This window comes from Pristiophorus japonicus, chromosome 9 (genome assembly GCF_044704955.1).
Source record: "Pristiophorus japonicus isolate sPriJap1 chromosome 9, sPriJap1.hap1, whole genome shotgun sequence".
Classification (NCBI taxonomy): domain Eukaryota; kingdom Metazoa; phylum Chordata; class Chondrichthyes; family Pristiophoridae; genus Pristiophorus; species Pristiophorus japonicus.
The window spans coordinates 226,346,288-226,363,417 of record NC_091985.1 but is presented as its reverse complement, the minus strand read 5'-3'; the positions used below and the strand labels follow the sequence as shown (position 1 = coordinate 226,363,417).

The window sequence follows — 17,130 nt, the reverse complement described above, 5'->3', positions numbered from 1 at the left end:
GGGGGAGAGGAGAGGGGAGGAGGCTGGATGGGCCCGGCCGACGTGAAGAAGCCGGGCCGAAGACTTCGGGCGGGACCCGCCCCCAGCAAGATGCCAGGTGGACGGGCCCCATCGAAGGAAGAGGGAGCGGAGCGGGAGCTGGGGGGGTTCGGGCAGCGGAGCGGGAGCTGGGGGGTGGGGGGGAATCGGGCAGCGGAGCAGGAGCTGGCGGGGCTCGGGCAGCGGACTGGGAGCTGGAGGGGCTCGGGCAGCGGAGCGGGAGCTGGGGGGTGGGGGGGAATCGGGCAGCGGAGCGGGAGCTGGGGGGTGGGGGGGAATCGGGCAGCGGAGCGGGAGCTGGGGGGTGGGGGGGAATCGGGCAGCGGAGCGGGAGCTGGGAGCTGGAGGGGTTCGGGCAGCGGAGTGGGAGCTGGGGGGGCGGTCGAGCAGCGGAGCAGGAGCTGGGGGGGGTGGTGAGAGAGCCAGAGGGAGCGTGAGCTGAACAGGGGAGGAAGCTGGAGCCAGAGCCACAGCCAGAGCAGGAGCTGGACGAGGGAGGTGCAGTCTGATCTTCACCGCCCCAGTGAGCCCATTCGGCCAGGGCTAGGGGCGGCGTGCTTCGGGCCCCTCCCACAGTGTAGCGTGGATGTGCAGAGGTCCCGGCACTGTGTTCAGCGCAGGGACCTGGCTCCGCCCCCACAGCTTGTGCTGCGCTGCGCGGAGGTCCTGGATCGACCTGAGGGAGTGGAGAATACCGAGGTAAGTTTTCAGTGCTGGTTTGAGCACGGAAATCAGGCATGGCTCGCAGGGCTGCGTTGACCCCAAAATGTGATCAGGTAAATGAGGAAAAACTATTTTCACCAGTCGGTGAGTCAGTAACTCGAGGGCATTAAATTCAAATCATCACCAAAAGGCTCAGACCCAGGGATGAACTATCGATCACACTGTACAACAATGTTCGGGACACTCACTGTCCCTCCGGATCTGTGTCCGGAGAAGGAACTGATGGGTTTCTCTTATTTTGGGTTAAATGTTCTTATCGAGGTGATGGATATCAGCATTGGGAAATGGGGTATTCTGAGCCTGAGGCACTCTCAGGGCAGGTACAGGGGGTTAGATACAGAGTAAAGCTCCCTCTACATTGTCTCATCAAACACTCTCAGGGCAGGTACAGCACGGGTTAGATACAGAGTAAAGTTCCCTCTACACTGTCACATCAAACACTCCCAGGGCAGGTACATGGATGTGTTACCGATACCTTCCCTGGATACCAAGGCTAGAAGAGGCACTCTGGAAGGTATAGAAATCTAGGGTTTGTCCATGAGAGTAACCGAAGGAATGAGAACTGAAATAATCGTGAGCAATGATCGGGTGTCAGTTGTGGCTCAGTGGTAGCACTCTCGTCTCTGAGTCAGTAGGTTGTGGGTTCAAGTCCACCTGCAGATACTTGAGCACAAAATCTAGGCTGACATTCCAATGCAGTACTGAGGGATTGCTGCACTGTCAGTGTTGCCATCTTTCGGATGAATCACTCAACTGAGGTCCCATCATCCCTCAACCAATATCACTAAAACAGATTATCTGGCCAGTATCACATCGCTGTTCGTGGCAGCTTGCTGTGTGCAAATTGTCTGCCGCACTTCCTACATTGCAACAGTGAATGTACTTCAAATGTACTTTGATGTTGTTGTATCTCATTGGCTGTACAGCACTTTGGGAGGTCCTTATTGAACAAAGGAGATAAGGCCCAAAAATGGTACAGTCGGTAACAGGATATCAATTAGTCTCCACTTATCTTGGAGACATCAAGGAATCGGCACACTGTATGTTTGAACCAAAGCTGATTTATTTGTCAGATATCCATAAAATTAAACTCCAGCCCAGTTACAGGGGAAACAAAGCCCAACTATCAGAATGAACATGGTTCAGTCCTGGATGTGATTAATAGCAGCAATAACAGTAGAATCCAACCCCTGCAGTCACTTGTGAACTCGCTGGTGTCTCAGCAGGTGGGATGATCGAGTGAATCCCTTCCCACACATGGAGCAGGTGAATGGCCTCTCCCCAGTGTGAGTGCGTTTGTGTGTCAGCAGGGTGGATGAACAAGTAAATCCCTTCCCACACACTGAGCAGGTGAACGGCCTCTCCCCAGTGTGAATGTGTTGGTGTACCATCAGATCACTTCTGCTTTTAAAGCTCTTCTCACAGACAGAACATTTAAACGGTCTGTTATTAGTGTGAACAAGTTGGTGTGCAGTGAGGTGGGATGACTGAATGAATCCCTTCCCACACTCAGAGCAGGTAAATGGTCTCTCGTCAGTGTGAGAACGCTGGTGTCTCAGATGGTGAGATGATTTCATGAATTCTTTCCCACACACAGAGCAGACGAACGGTCTCTCTCTAGTATGATCTCGCTTGTGATCAGTGAGATGAGATGAACAAGTGAATCTCTTCCCACACACGGAGCAGGTGAACGGCCTCTCCCCAGTGTGAACCCGCTGGTGTACAGAGAGGTTGGATGAGTGAGTAAATCCCTTCCCACACACGGAACAGGTGAATGGCCTCTCCCCAGTGTGAACTCGCTGGTGTTCAGTGAGGTTGGATGATCGAGTGAATCCCTTCCCACACGCGGAGCAGGTGAACGGCCTCTCCCCGGTGTGACTGCGTCGATGAATTTCCAATTGAGATGGGTAACAGAATCCCTTCCCACAATCCCCACATTTCCACGGTTTCTCCATGGTGCGGGTGTCCTCGTATCTCTCCAGGTTGGATGATCAGTTGAAGCCTCGTCCACACACAGAACACATGTACGGTTTCTCCCCGCTGTGAATGGTGCGATGTTTTTTCAGGCTGTGTAACTGGTTAAAGCTCTTTCCACAGTCAGTGCACTGGAACACTCACTCGGGTGTGTGTGTGTGTCTCGGTGCTTTTCCAGTCACACTGATGTTTGAAATCTTTTCCCACAGACGGAACAGACAAACATTTCTCCTTCCACTTTCAAGTCCAATGATATTCAGGTTGTGATGAATCGAGTGACTGTCAGATCTTAATGTGATAATTGGTTCAAGTTTCCCATCTGCAAATCTTCCCCTTCTAATACCCTGTAAAAGGAGTTTCCAAAATCATCACTAAGGACAGGATAGAAATTCAGATCGGACAATTCTAGTTTTTATGATACATACATTCCTCTCTGGTTTCCCCACAGCTGTAAATCCCTGTCCCACACACTTTCCCTACTCCCTGTGCTAAAATTCAAACCCATTATATCACCTCCAACAATTTTTTGCTTCTCGCTGAAGGTGCTGATTCTGGCTGGGTTCAGTTCTACACTCACTGGTTCCCCTCCCCTGAAGGTGCTGACACTGTCTGGGTTCAGTTCTACTCTCACTGGTTCCCCTCCCTCTCCTCCCCTGAAGGTGCTGACTCTGTCTGGGTTCAGTTCTACACTCACTGGTTCCCCTCCCCTGAAGGTGCTGACGCTGTCTGGGTTCAGTTCTACTCTCACTGGTTCCCCTCCCTCTCCTCCCCTGAAGGTGCTGACTCTGGCTGGGTTCAGTTCTACACTCACTGTTTCCTCTCCCTCTCCTCCCCTGAAGGTGCTGACTCTGTCTGGGTTCAGTTCTACACTCACTGGTTCCCCTCCCCTGAAGGTGCTGACGCTGTCTGGGTTCAGTTCTACTCTCACTGGTTCCCCTCCCTCTCCTCCCCTGAAAGTGCTGACTCTGGCTGGATTCAGTTCGACACTCACTGGTTCTCCTCCCCTGAAGGTGCTGACTCTGGCTGGGTTCAGTTCTACACTCACTGTTTCCCCTTCTTATCCTTCACCTTCAGGGGAGGAGAGGGAGGGGAACGAATTTAAGGAGCTAGGAGCTAAATTTAAAAATTGGCCTCAAAAGTAGTAATCTCGGGATTGCTACCAGTGCCACGTGCTAGTCAGAATAGGAATCGCAGGATAGCGCAGATGAATACGTGTCTTGAGCAGTGGTGCAACAGGGAGGAATTCAAATTCCTGGGGCATTGGAACCAGTTCTGGGGGAGATGGGACCAGTACAAACCGGACGGTCTGCACCTGGGCAGGACCGGAACCAATGTCCTAGGGGGAGTGTTTGCTTGTGCTGTTGGGGAGGAGTTAAACTAATATGGCAGGGGGATGGGAACCAATGCAGGGAGACAGAGGGAAACAAAAAGGAGACAAAAGCAAAAGACAGAAAGGAGATGAGGAAAAGTGGGGGGCAGAGAAACCCAAGAAAAAGAACAAAAAGGGTCACTGTACAGCAAAATTCTAAAAGGACAAAGGGTGTTAAAAAAACAAGCCTGAAGGCTTTGTGTCTTAATGCAAGGAGTATCCGTAATAAGATGGATGAATTAACTGTGCAAATAGATGTTAACAAATATGATGTGATTGGGATTATGGAGACGTGGCTCCAGGATGATCAGGGCTGGGAACTCAACATCCAGGGGTATTCAGAAGGCTTTCAGAAGGCTTTCGACAAGGTCCCACACAAGAGATTAATGTGCAAAGTTAAAGCACATGGGATTGGGAATAGTGTGCTGACGTGGATTGAGAACTGGTTGTCAGACATGAAGCAAAGAGTAGGAGTAAATGGGGACTTTTCAGAATGGCAGGCAGTGACTAGTGGGGTACCGCAAGGTTCTGTGCTGGGGCCCCAGCTGTTTACACTGTACATTAATGATTTGGACGAGGGGATTAAATGTAGTATCTCCAAATTTGCGGATGACACTAAGTTGGGTGGCAGTGTGAGCTGCGAGGAGGATGCTATGAGGCTGCAGAGCGACTTGGATAGATTAGGTGAGTGGCAAATGCATGGCAGATGAAGTATAATGTGGATAAATGTGAGGTTATCCACTTCGGTGGTAAAAACAAAGAGACAGACTATTATCTGAATGGTGACAGATTAGGAAAAGGGGAGGTGCCACGAGACCTGGGTATCATGGTACATCAGTCATTGAAGGTTGGCATGCAGGTACAGCAGGCGGTTAAGAAAGCAAATGGCATGTTGGCCTTCATAGCGAGGGGATTTGAATACAGGGGCAGGGAGGTGTTGCTACAGTTGTACAGGGCCTTGGTGAGGCCACACCTGGAGTATTGTGTACAGTTTTGGTCTCCTAACTTGAGGAAGGACATTCTTGCTATTGAGGGAGTGCAGCGAAGGTTCACCAGACTGATTCCCGGGATGGCGGGACTGACCTATCAAGAAAGACTGGATCAACTGGGCTTGTATTCACTGGAGTTCAGAAGAATGAGAGGGGACCTCATAGAAACGTTTAAAATTCTGATGGGTTTAGATAGGTTAGATGCAGGAAGAATGTTCCCAATGTTGGGGAAGTCCAGAACCAGGGGTCACAGTCTAAGGATAAGGGGTAAGCCATTTAGGACCGAGATGAGGAGAAACTTCTTCATCCAGAGAGTTGTTAACCTGTGGAATTCTCTACCACAGAAAGTTGTTGAGGCCAATTCACTAAATATATTCAAAAGGGAGTTAGATGAAGTCCTTACTACTAGGGGGATCAAGGGGTATGGCGAGAAAGCAGGAAGGGGGTACTGAAGTTGCATGTTCAGCCATGAACTCATTGAATGGCGGTGCAGGCTGGAAGGGCCGAATTGCCTCCTCCTGCACCTATTTTCTATGTTTCTATGTATGTTTCTATGTTTCCTCCCCTGAAGTTGCTGACTCTGGCTGGGTTCAGTTCTACACTCACTGGTTCCCCTCCCTCTCCTCCCCTGAAGGTGCTGACTGGCTGGGTTCAGTTCTACACTCACCCTTAATACCCTTGCCCAAGCAAAATCTATCAATCTCAGTTTTGGAATTTTCAATTGGCCCCCAGCTTCAGTTTTATGGGGAACAGAGTTCTGGATTTCCACTAGCCTTTAAGAACATAAGAAATAGGAGCAAGCGTAGGATAAACGGCCCCTCGAGCCGACTCCGCCATTCAATAAGATCACGGCTGACCTTCGACCTCAACTCTACTTTCCTGCACTATTCCATATCCCTTGATTCCTTTAAAATCATAGAAGTTTACAGCACAGAACTAGGCCATTTTGGCCCATTGTGTTTGTGCTGGCCAACAAGAGGCTATCCAGCCTAATCCCACTTTCCATTTCCAGCTCTCAGTCTGTAACCCTGCAGGTTACGGCACTTCAAGTACACATCCAAGTACTTTTTAAATGTGGTGAGGGTTTCTGCCTTCACCACCCTTTCAGGCAGTGAGTTCCAGATACCCAACACCCTCTGGGTGAAGACATTTCCCCTCAAATCCTCTCTAAACCTTCTACCAAATACTTTAAATTTATGCCCCCTGGTTGTTGACCACTCTGCTAAGGGAAATAGGCCCTTTCTATCCAATATATCTGGGCCCCTCATAATTTTATACATCTCAATCAGGTCTCCCCTCAGCCTCCTCTGTTCCAAGGAAAACAAATCCAGCCTATCATCTGTCCTCATAGCTAAGATTCTCCACTCCTGGCAACATCCTCGTAAATCTCCTCTGTCCCCTCTCCAGTGCAATCACATCCTTCCTGTAATGCGGTGACCAGAACTGCACGCAGTACTCCAGCTGTGGCCTAACCAGTGTTTTATACAGTTCAAGCATATTCTGTGCCTCAGCTAATAAAGGCAAGCATTCCGTATACCTTCTTAACCATCTTAACTACCTGACCTGCTACTTTCAGGGATCTGTGGACATGCACTCCGAGGTCCCTTTGTTCCTCTACACTTCTCAGTGTCCTACCATTTAATGTGTGTTCCCTTTCCTTGTTAGCCCTCCCAAAATGTATTACCCCATACTTCTCTGGATTAAATTCCATTTGCCACTGCTCTGCCCACCTGACCAGTTGATTGATATCTTCCTGCAGTCCACAGCTTTCTTCTTCATTATCAACCACACAGCCAATTTTAGTATCATCTGCAAACTTCTTAATCATACCCCCTATATTCAAGTCTAGATCATTGATGTATATCATAAAAAGCAAGGGACCTAGTACTGAGCCCTGGAAACATCCTTCCAGTCACAAAAACTCCCATCAACCATTACCCTTTGCTTCCTGCCTCTGAGCCAATTTAGATCCAACTTGCCACTTTGCCCTGAATCCCATGGGCTTTTACTTTCGTGACCAGTCTGCCATGTGGGACCCTTATCAAAGTGTCCCGATAAAATGTCTATCGATCTCAGCCCTGAATATACTCACTGAGCAGCCACAGCCCTCTGGGATAGAGAATTCCAAAGATTCACAGTGAAGAAATTCCCCCTCATCCCAGTCTTAAATGGTCGACTCCTTATCCTGAGACTATGACCCCCTAGTTCGATACTCTTCAGCCAGGAGAAACATTTGTGTGAGGAAGTGCTTCGTGGCATCACCCTTGAACGGCCTAGCTCTAATTTTAAGGTTCTGTCCCCTTCACCAGAGGAAATCGTTTCTCTCTATCTACTCTATCAACTGAACTAAGAATGAAATAAATGACCTTTAAACACCTGGTCCACTTGGCACTGAAGTGTCTGAAACTCATAATAGGAACTCCAGGAAAACAAAATACTGACAAATGTTAAACTGTTTTGTTGACAAAAGAAATCTCAATTTAACTTTTAAAAGATAAATTATTTTACAAGGGTTCACACTGACTCACTTGACTGGCCGACTCAGGATCTGCCCCCCAAGCACCGCGATTGGTTGCAGAACACGCTGCTCCCTGGGCCCTCCGGCCTCTACGCTCGCTTCCTGTTGGTTCCCAGGGCAATCAATCACCACTCGCCAACATTACACTGCCAGATGAAGTTGAGGGGCTCAGAGGAAGATATAAAATGAGGCCGTGAATCTGAGTTAAGAAATAAAATTAGAGAAGCATGATTAAATTTATAAACAAAACTATTTAAAGTCAATATTCCTTTTGCACCAAGTGGGAAACAAGTGATGTGTGGGCTGTGCAGAGTGTCCCTGGCTCTCCACTCCAAATACACATGTTTCAGCTCACATCCAACTGACTGGATAAACCTCGCCCTCCTAAACCCCATCACAGAAATATCAGCATTTGATGTTTAGTTACGCTAAACCTTTATAAAACATTGGTTAGGCCTCAGCTGACACATTGTGTTCAGTTCTGGGCACCACATTTTCGGAAGGATGTCTACACCTTAGAGAGGGTGCAGAAGTGATTTACTAGAATGGTACCAAAGATGAGGGACCTCAGTTATGTGAAGATACCGGAGAAGCTGCGATTTTTCTCATTGGAGCAGAAAAGTTTAAGAGGAGATTTCATAGAGGTGTTCAAAATCATGAACAATTTTAATAGACTAAATAAGGAGAAACTCTTTCCAGAGGCAGAAGGACTGGTAACCTGAGGAGACAGAATAAGGGGATTGGCAAAAGAAGCAGAGACAACATGGGGTAACATTTGTATGCAGCAAGTTGTTGCAATCTGCAATGCACTGCATGAAAGGGTGGTGGATGCAGATTCAATAGTAACTTTCAAAAAGTGAATTGGATAAATACCGAAGGAAAAATATTTGCAGAGCTATGGGGAAAGATCAGGGGAGTGGAACTAACCGGATAGCTCTACCGTAGAGGTAACAAGGAAGGTGGATGAAGATAGTCTGTTTGATGTAATCGATATGGATTTTAGCAAGGCTTTTGATAAGGTCCCACATGGCAGACTGGTCACGAAAGTAAAAGCCCATGGGATCCAAGGCAAAGTGCCAAGTTGGATCCAAAATTGGCTCAGAGGCAGGAAGCAAAGGGTAATGGTCGATGGCCATTTTTGTGACTGGAAGGCTGTTTCCAATGGGGCTCCGCAGGGCTCAGTACAAGGTCCCTTGCTTTTTGTGGTATGTATCAATGATTTGAATTTGAATGTAGGGGGTATGACTAAGAAGTTTGCAGATGATACAAAAATTGGCTGTGTGGTTGAAAATAAAGAAAAAAGCTGTAGACTGCAGGAAGATATCAATGGATTGGTCAGGTGGGCAGAACATAAAAACGTAAGAAATAGGAGCAGGAGTAGGCCATATGGCCCCTCGAGCCTGCTCCGCCATTTAATACGATCAAGGCTGATCCGAGCATGGACTCAGGTCCACTTCCCTGCCCACTCCCCAGAACCTCTTTTTCCCTTATCGATAAAGAAACTGTCTATCTCTGTCTTAAATGTATTCAATATCCCAGCTTCCACAGCTCTCTGAAGCAGCGAATTCTACAGATTTACAACCCTCTGAGAGAAGAAATTTCTCCTCATCTCAGTTTTAAATGGGCGGCCCCTTATTCTAAGATTATGCCCCCGAGTTCTAGCCTCCCCCCCATCAGTGGAAACATCCTCTCTGCATCCACCTTGTCAAGCCCCCTCATAATCTTATACGTTTCGATAAAATCACCTCTTATTCTTCTGAATTCCAATGAGTAGAGGCCCAACCTACTGAACCTTTCCTCATATGTCAACCCGCTCATCTCCAGAATCAACCTCGTGAACCTTCTCTGCACTGCCTCCAAAGCAAGTATATCCTTTCGTAAATATGGAAACCAAAATTGTACACAGTATTCCAGGTGTGGCCTCACCAATACCCTGTACAACTGTAGCAAGGCGTCCCTACTTTTATACTCCATCCTCTTTGCAATAAAGCCAAGATTCCATTGGCCATCCTGATCACTTGCTCTATCTTTTGTGTTTCATGCAGAAGTACCCCCAGGTCCCGCTGTACTATAGCACTTTGGAATTTTTCTCCATTTAAATTAATAACTTGCTGTTTGATTTTTTTTCTGCCAAAATGCATAACCTCACACTTTCCAACATTATACTCCATCTGCCAAATTTTTGCCCACTCACTTAGTCTGTCTATGTCCTTTCGCAGGTTTTTTGTGGACTCACACATTGCTTTTCCTCCCATCTTTGTATCATCAGCAAACTTGGCTATGTTACACTCGGTCCTTTCTTCCAAGTCGTTAGTATAGATTGTAAATAGTTGGGGTCCTAGCATTGATCCCTGCGGCACCCCAGTAGCAAATAGAATTCAATCCAGAGAAGTGTGAGGCAATGCATTTGGGGAGGGCTAAGAAGACAAGGCAATATACAATAAATACTGAGAAACTGAGAAGTGCAGAGGAACAAAAGGACCTTGGAGTGCATGTCTACAGATCCCTGAAAATAGCAGGCCAAGTAGATAAGGTGGTTAAGAAGGAATTCGGGATACTTGCCTTTATTAGCTGAGGCATAGAACCAGGGAGGTTATGCTTCAACTGTATAAAATACTAGTTAGGCCACAGCTAGATTATTGCGAGTATTTCTGGTCACCACATTACAGGAAGGATGTGATTGCACTAGAGAGGTACAGAAGAGTTGTTGCCTGGACTGGAGAACTTTAGCTCTGAGGAAAGATTGGATAGGCTGGGGTTGTTTTCTTTGGAACAGAGGAGGCTGAGGGGAGACCTAATTCAGGGGTAAAAAATTATGGTGGGCCTAGATATAGTGGATAGGAAGGACCTATTTCTCTGAGCAGAGGGGTCAATAACGGGGCATAGATTTAAAGTAATTGGTTGATGTTTTTGAGGGGATTTGATAAAAAAATGTTTTCATCCAGAGGGTGGTGAGAGTCTGGAACTCACGACTGAAAGAGTGGTAGAGGCAGAAACCGTCAGAGCATTTAAAAAGTACTTGGATGCACACTTAAAGTGCCATAACCTGCAGGGCTACACTAGAGCTGTAAAGTGGGATTAGGCTGGATCGCTCTGTGTCGGCCGGCATGGACACGATGGGCCGAATGGCTTCCTTCTGTGATGTCAATGGCTCTGATTCTATGATGTCACAGGTCTCACCAGCAGCCGCACTGCCTGATGGGTGATTGACATCCAAGAATGCGCGCATGCGTACCCGGAGCTGCGCACAGCGCCTCCTCTCGGTCGCCATCGATAATAACTGCGAATAAACGGGTCCTTTTCAGGATGGCAGGCAGTGACTAGTGGGGTATCACAAGGTTCAGTGCTGGGCCCCCAGTTATTTACAATATACATTAATGATTTAGACGAAGGAATTGAATGTAATTATCTCCAAGTTTGCAGATAACACTAAGCTGGGTGGCAGTGTAAGGGGTAGGCCATTTAGGACTGAGATGAGGAGAAACTTCTTCACTCAGCTAGTTGTTAACCTGTGGAATTCTCTACCGCAGAGACTTGTTGATGCCAGTTCATTGGATATATTCAAGAGGGAGTTAGATATGGCCCTTACGGCTAAGGGGATTAAGGGGTATGAAGAGAAAACGGGAAAGGGATACTGAGGTAATGATCAGCCATGATCTTATTGAATGGTGGTGCAGGCTCGAAGGGCCGAATGGCCTACTCCTGCACTTATTTTCTATGTTTAGAATGGCAGGTAGTGACTAGTCGGGTGCCGCAGGGCTCAGTGCTGGGACCCCAGCTATTTACAATATACATCAATGATTTAGATGAAGGAATTGAGTGTAATATCTCCAAGTTTGCAGATGACACTAAGCTGGGTGGCGGTGTGAGCTGTTAGGAGGATGCTAAGAGGCTGCTGGGTGGCTTGGACAGGTTAGGTAAGTGGGCAAATGCATGGCAGATGCAGTATAATGTAGATAAATGTGAAGTTACCCACTTTGGTGGTAAAAACAGGAAGGCAGATTATCTGAATGGTGACAGATTAGGAAAAGGGGAGATACAACAAGACCTGGGTGTCATGGTACATCAGTCATTGAAAGTTACAGTAAACGGTGAAGGCGGCAAATGGCAAGAAGCCTTCATAGCGAGAGGATTTGAGTATAGGAGCAGAGAGGTCTTACTGCAGTTGTACAGGGCCTTGGTGAGGCCACACCTTGAATATCGTGTACAGTTTTGGTCTCCTAATCTGAGAAAGGACATTCTAGCTATTGAGGGAGTGCAGCGAAGGTTCACCAGACTGATTCCCGGGATGGCAGGACTGACATATGAAGAAAGACTGGATCGACTAGGCTTATATTCACTGGAATTTAGAAGAATGAGAGGGGATCTCATAGAAACATATAAGATTCTGACGGGGTTGGACAGGTTAGATGCAGGAAGAATGTTCCCGATGTTGGGGAAGTCCAGAACCAGGGGTCACAGTCTAAGGATAAGGGGTAAGCCATTTAGGACCGAGATGAGGAGAAACTTCTTCAACCAGAGAGTGGTGAACCTGTGGAATTCTCTACCGCAGAGAGTTGTTGATGCCAGTTTGTTGGATATATTCAAGAGGGAGTTAGATATGGCCCTTACGGCTAAAGGGAGCATGGAGAGAAAGCAGGAATGGGGTACTGAAGGAATGATCAGCCATGATCTTATTGAATGGTGGTACAGGCTCGAAGGGCCGAATGGCCTGCTCCTGCACCTATTTTCTATGTTTCTATGCAGAGGACATCAGCCGCCCCTCCCCCACACTCGGCGCTGCGCCTGCGCGTTCGGATCCTGTGGTGCGGAGCCTTCCGGGGAAAGGCGTTTGTGTCCGTCACAGAGCCGCGATCGGTGACGCGAAGTGAGTTTTCTCCGCTCTCATTGGGCAGAGAATCGCGCGGGCTGGGGGAGGGGGAATAGGGGGTATAATAACGGGAAATCCGAACCTGAGAGTCCACCCATCCGGGCCCCGCGCCGACTATGGTCAGTTGGGTGGAGCGCGCTCGAGGGGCACGTGACCCAGCACCCACTGCCTGATTGACTGGCGTTTTCGACCAATGGGAAGCGAGAGGGGTAGGGCGGGGCTGCAGGAGCTTCGGACCAATGGGGAGTGGGCGGGGCGGGGCTGGAGGAACGAGCCGGCGGCGGGTCCTCCAACCAATCGGGGAGCCCGACGGGCGGGACTTGCGCCGCTGATTGGCTGAGCCGCCGGGCGCGAGGTTGGGCCGTCCGTTGGTCAGGACGCGGCCGGAGGAAGGGCTCGCGCGGGAGCTCGGCCCGAAGCGGCTTTGGTCGTTGGTCGGAGGCTCACGGCCACCCGAAGCCGTGCAGTGGTCCGCTGTGAGTTGGGCGGGAGCTCCCCGGACGCCGATGCTGTCCGCGAGGAGTCGCTGGGTCGGCCACAACTGGCGGGGGAGTGTGGCGGGTTAAAGATGGGTTTGAGTGGGGATCCGGTAATCACTGCTGGAGGTGGAGAGTCGACATGGTTGGGGGATGGGCAGTGGGCTCAGGTTGCTGCCCTTGCAGCATGGATTTGTGCTTTAGAGGTAAGAAATGTGTCCCCTTATTGGGGCCAGGGGGAGCTTAAAGGGGGGAGAGAAAGGATGGCAAGGGATAAAGTTGTTCAGCAGCGGGATATGTTAGAGGCATCATCAAATGAGGCCATATGGGTCGAATTGAAAAATAAAAAAGGGGCGATCACACTGCTGGGCGTGTCTTCTAGACCCCAGAGGGAGGGAGGGAGGGCGATAGAGGAGCAAATATGTAGGCAAATTGCTGTGAAGTCCAAAAACCATAGGATAGTAATAGGGGATTTTAACTATCCAAATATTGATTGGGACAAATTTAGTGTGAAGGGTACAGAGGGTGTGGAATTCTTGAAATGCATTCAAGCGAACCTTTTTGGTCAGTATGTAGCAAGGCCCAACACGAGAGGGGACGGTTTTGGATTTAGTTTTGGGAAATGAAGCTGGGCAGGTTGAAGGGGTATGAGTGGGAGAGCACTTGGGTGCCAGTGTGCATAATTCAGTCAGATTTAAGTTGATTATGGATAAGGACAAGAATAGGCCTGGAATAAAAGTTCAGAATTGGGGAAAAGCTAATTTTACTAAGTTAAGGCGTGATTTGGCCATAGTGGACCGGACACAGCTACGTGTGGGTAAATCAGTGTCGGAACAGTGGGAGGCATTTAAGGAGGAGATCCCTGAAGGCTCAGGCCAAACATGTGCCCTTAAAGAAAAAGGCTGGGAAAAATAATTCTAGAGCCCCCTGGATGTCTCGGGACTTACAGGGGAGAATTAAGGAAAAAAGGGACGCTAATGTCATATACCAACGGCTAACTACTTTAGAATCTTTAGAGGAATATAGAAAGTTAAGAAGCAAAATTAAAAAGGATATTAGGAATGCTAAGAGAGAGCACGGGAAATTATTGGCCAGTAAAATTAAGGAAAACCCTTATATTTTCTATAAATATATTAAGAGTAAGAGGGTAACTAAAGAAAGGGTATGGCCTATTGGAGACCGTGAGGGTAATCTTTGTATGGAGGCGGAAGATGTTGGCAGTGTGATCGCCCCTTTTTTATTTTTCAATTCGACCCCTCGATGGAATCAATTATTAAGGATGTAATAGCAGCGCATTTGGAAAGAGGTGACATGATAGGTCCAAGTCAGCATGGATTTGTGAAAGGGAAATCATGCTTGACAAATCTTCTGGAATTTTTTGAGGATGTTTCCAGTAGAGTGGACAAGGGAGAACCAGTTGATGTGGTGTATTTGGACTTTCAGAAGGCTTTCGACAAGGTCCCACACAAGAGATTAATGTGCAAAGTTAAAGCACATGGGATTGGGGGTAGTGTGCTGACGTGGATTGAGAACTGGTTGGCAGACAGGAAGAAAAGAGTAGGAGTAAATGGGTACTTTTCAGAATGGCAGGCAGTGACTAGTGGGGTATTGCAAAGTTCTGTGCTGGGGCCCCAGCTGTTTACATTGTACATTAATGATTTAGACGAGGGGATTAAATGTAGTATCTCCAAATTTGCGGATGACACTAAGTTGGGTGGCAGTGTGAGCTGCGAGGAGGATGCTGTGAGGCTGCAGAGCGACTTGGATAGGTTAGGTGAGTGGGCAAATGCATGGCAGATGAAGTATAATGTGGATAAATGTGAGGTTATCCACTTTGGTGGTAAAAACAGAGAGACAGATTATTATCTGAATGGTGACAGATTAGGAAAAGGGGAGGTGCCACGGTGTCATGGTACATCAGTTATTGAAGGTTGGGATGCAGGTACAGAAGGCGGTTAAGAAAGCAAATGGCATGTTGGCCTTCATAGCGAGGGGATTTGAGTACAGGGGCAGGGAGGTGTTGCTACAGTTGTACAGGGCCTTGGTGAGGCCACACCTGGAGTATTGTGTACAGTTTTGGTTTCCTAACTTGAGGAAGTTCTTTCTTGCTATTGAGGGAGTGCAGTGAAGGTTCACCAGACTGATTCCCGGGATGGTGGGACTGACATATCAAGAAAGACTGGATCAACTGGGCTTGTATTCACTGGAGTTCAGAAGAATGAGAGGGGATCTCATAGAAACGTTTAAAATTCTGACGGGTTTAGACAGGTTAGATGCAGGAAGAATGTTCCCAATGTTGGGGAAGTCCAGAACCAGGGGTTACAGTCTAAGGATAAGGGGTAAGCCATTTAGGACCGAGATGAGGAGAAACTTCTTCACCCAGAGAGTGGTGAATCCATGGAATTCTTTACCACAAAGTTGTTGAGGCCAATTCACTAAATATATTCAAAAAGGAGTTAGATGCAGTCCTTACTACTAGAGGGATCAAGGGGTATGGCGAGAAAGCAGGAATGGGGAACTGAAGTTGCAGGCTCGAAGGGCCGAATGGCCTACTCCTGCACCTATTTTCTATGTTTCTATATGACCTCATTTGATGATCCCTCTAACATATCCCGCTGCTGAACAACTTTATCCCATGCCATCCGACACAATTTCTCCCCCAATCTCCCCCTGGCCCTAATAGGGGTTGCATTTCTTACCCTTAAAGCACAAGTCCATGCTGCAAGGACAGCAACCTGAGCCCACTGCATCTTAATGCATCTGTTTTCACAAAGGAAAGGGGTAATGCAGATACTGTTATCAAGGAGGAGTGTGATATTCTGGATGAAATAAATAGAGAGAGAGAGGAAGTATTAAGGAGTTTAGCAGCCCAGATGAAATGCATCCCAGGCTTTTGAGCGAAGTAAAGGAGGAAATAGCAGAGGCCTTGACCATTATTTTCCAGTCCTCTTTGGATCTGGGCATGGTGCCAGAGGATTGGAGAACTGCTAATGTAGTACCCTTGTTTAAGAAGGAAAAAAGGGATAGGCCGAATAATTATAGACCTGTCAGCCTAACCGCAGTAGTGGGAAAATTATTGGAAAAAATCCTGAAAGACAGGATAAATCTACATTTGGAAAGGCAAGGATTAATTAGGGACAGTCAGCATGGATTTGTTAAGGGCAGATTGTGTTTGGTAACCTGATTGATTTTTTTGAGGAGGTAACTAAGAGGGTCGATGAGGGTAGTGTGTACGATGTGGTATATATGGACTTTAGCAAGGCTTTTGATAAGGTCCCACATGGTAGACTGGTCATGAAGGTTAAAGCTCATGGGATGCAAAGCAAAGTGGCAAGTTGGATCCAAAATTGGCTTGGAGGTAGGAAGCAAAGTGTAATGATTGATGGATGTTTTTGTGACTGGAAGGATGTTTCCAGTGGGGTTCCGCAGTGCTCTGTACTGGCTTTTTGTGGTATATATCAACGATTTAGATTTGAATATAGGGAGTATGATTAAGAAGTTTGCAGACAACACTAAAATTAGTTGTGTGGTTGATGATGAAAAGGATAGTCATGGGCTACAGGAGGATATCAATCTACTGGTCAGGTGGGCAGAGCAGTGGCACATGGAATTTAATTCAGAGAAATGTGAGGTGATGCACTTTGGGAGGGCTAATAAAGAAAGGGTATACACATTAAGCCGTAGGCCACTTTAATAGTGTAGATGAACAAAGGGACCTTGGAGTTCAGATCCCTGAAAGTAGCAGGCCAGGTGGATAAGGTGGTTCAGAAGGCATACGGAATGCTTGCCTTTACTGGCCGAGGCATAGAATATAAGAGCAGGGAGATTATGCTTAAATTGTATAATACTTTGGTTAGGCCATAGCTGGAATACTGTGTGCAGTTCTGGTTGCCATATTATGGAAGGATGTGGTTGCACTGGAGAGGGTGCAAAGGAGATTTACTAGGATGCTGCCTGGAATGGAGAATCTTAGTTATGAGGACAGATTGGATAAGCTGGGTTTGTTCTCATTGGAACAGAGGAGGTTGAGAGGAGACCTTATTGAGGGGCCTGGACATAGTAGATAGTAAGGGTCTACTTCCATTGATGGAGGGGTCTATTACGAGAGGGCATAGTTTTAAGGTGATTGGTGGAAGGTTTTGAGGGGGGGGGGGGCTTCTTTACACAGAGGG

General features: G+C 47.7%; 2 protein-coding genes across 2 annotated transcripts in view; one reads left to right on the top strand and one right to left on the bottom strand.

Moving 5' to 3' along the window:
- Positions 1–1,828: 1,828 nt before the first annotated feature.
- Positions 1,829–12,633, bottom strand: LOC139273820 (zinc finger protein 436-like). Its single transcript, XM_070890901.1, has 3 exons — positions 12,565–12,633; positions 7,623–7,811; positions 1,829–3,080 (listed from the first exon to the last, which is right to left on the bottom strand). Exon 3 carries the CDS (start codon positions 2,715–2,717, stop codon positions 1,959–1,961), a length of 759 nt encoding a protein of 252 aa, XP_070747002.1. The 5' UTR covers positions 2,718–3,080; positions 7,623–7,811; positions 12,565–12,633; the 3' UTR covers positions 1,829–1,958.
- Positions 12,634–12,851: 218 nt separating this feature from the next.
- Positions 12,852–17,130, top strand: part of LOC139273825 (oocyte zinc finger protein XlCOF7.1-like) — a 47,332-nt gene continuing 43,053 nt past the window's right edge. The window contains exon 1 of the mRNA XM_070890905.1: positions 12,852–12,958. The gene's annotated coding sequence lies outside the window, so the exon portion shown is untranslated. The remainder of the gene's footprint in view (positions 12,959–17,130) is intronic.

Excerpts from the sequence above, each read along its gene's own strand:
- LOC139273820 (XM_070890901.1), bottom strand. The coding sequence starts at position 2,717 with ATGGAGAAACCGTGGAAATGTGGGGATTGTGGGAAGGGATTCTGTTAC.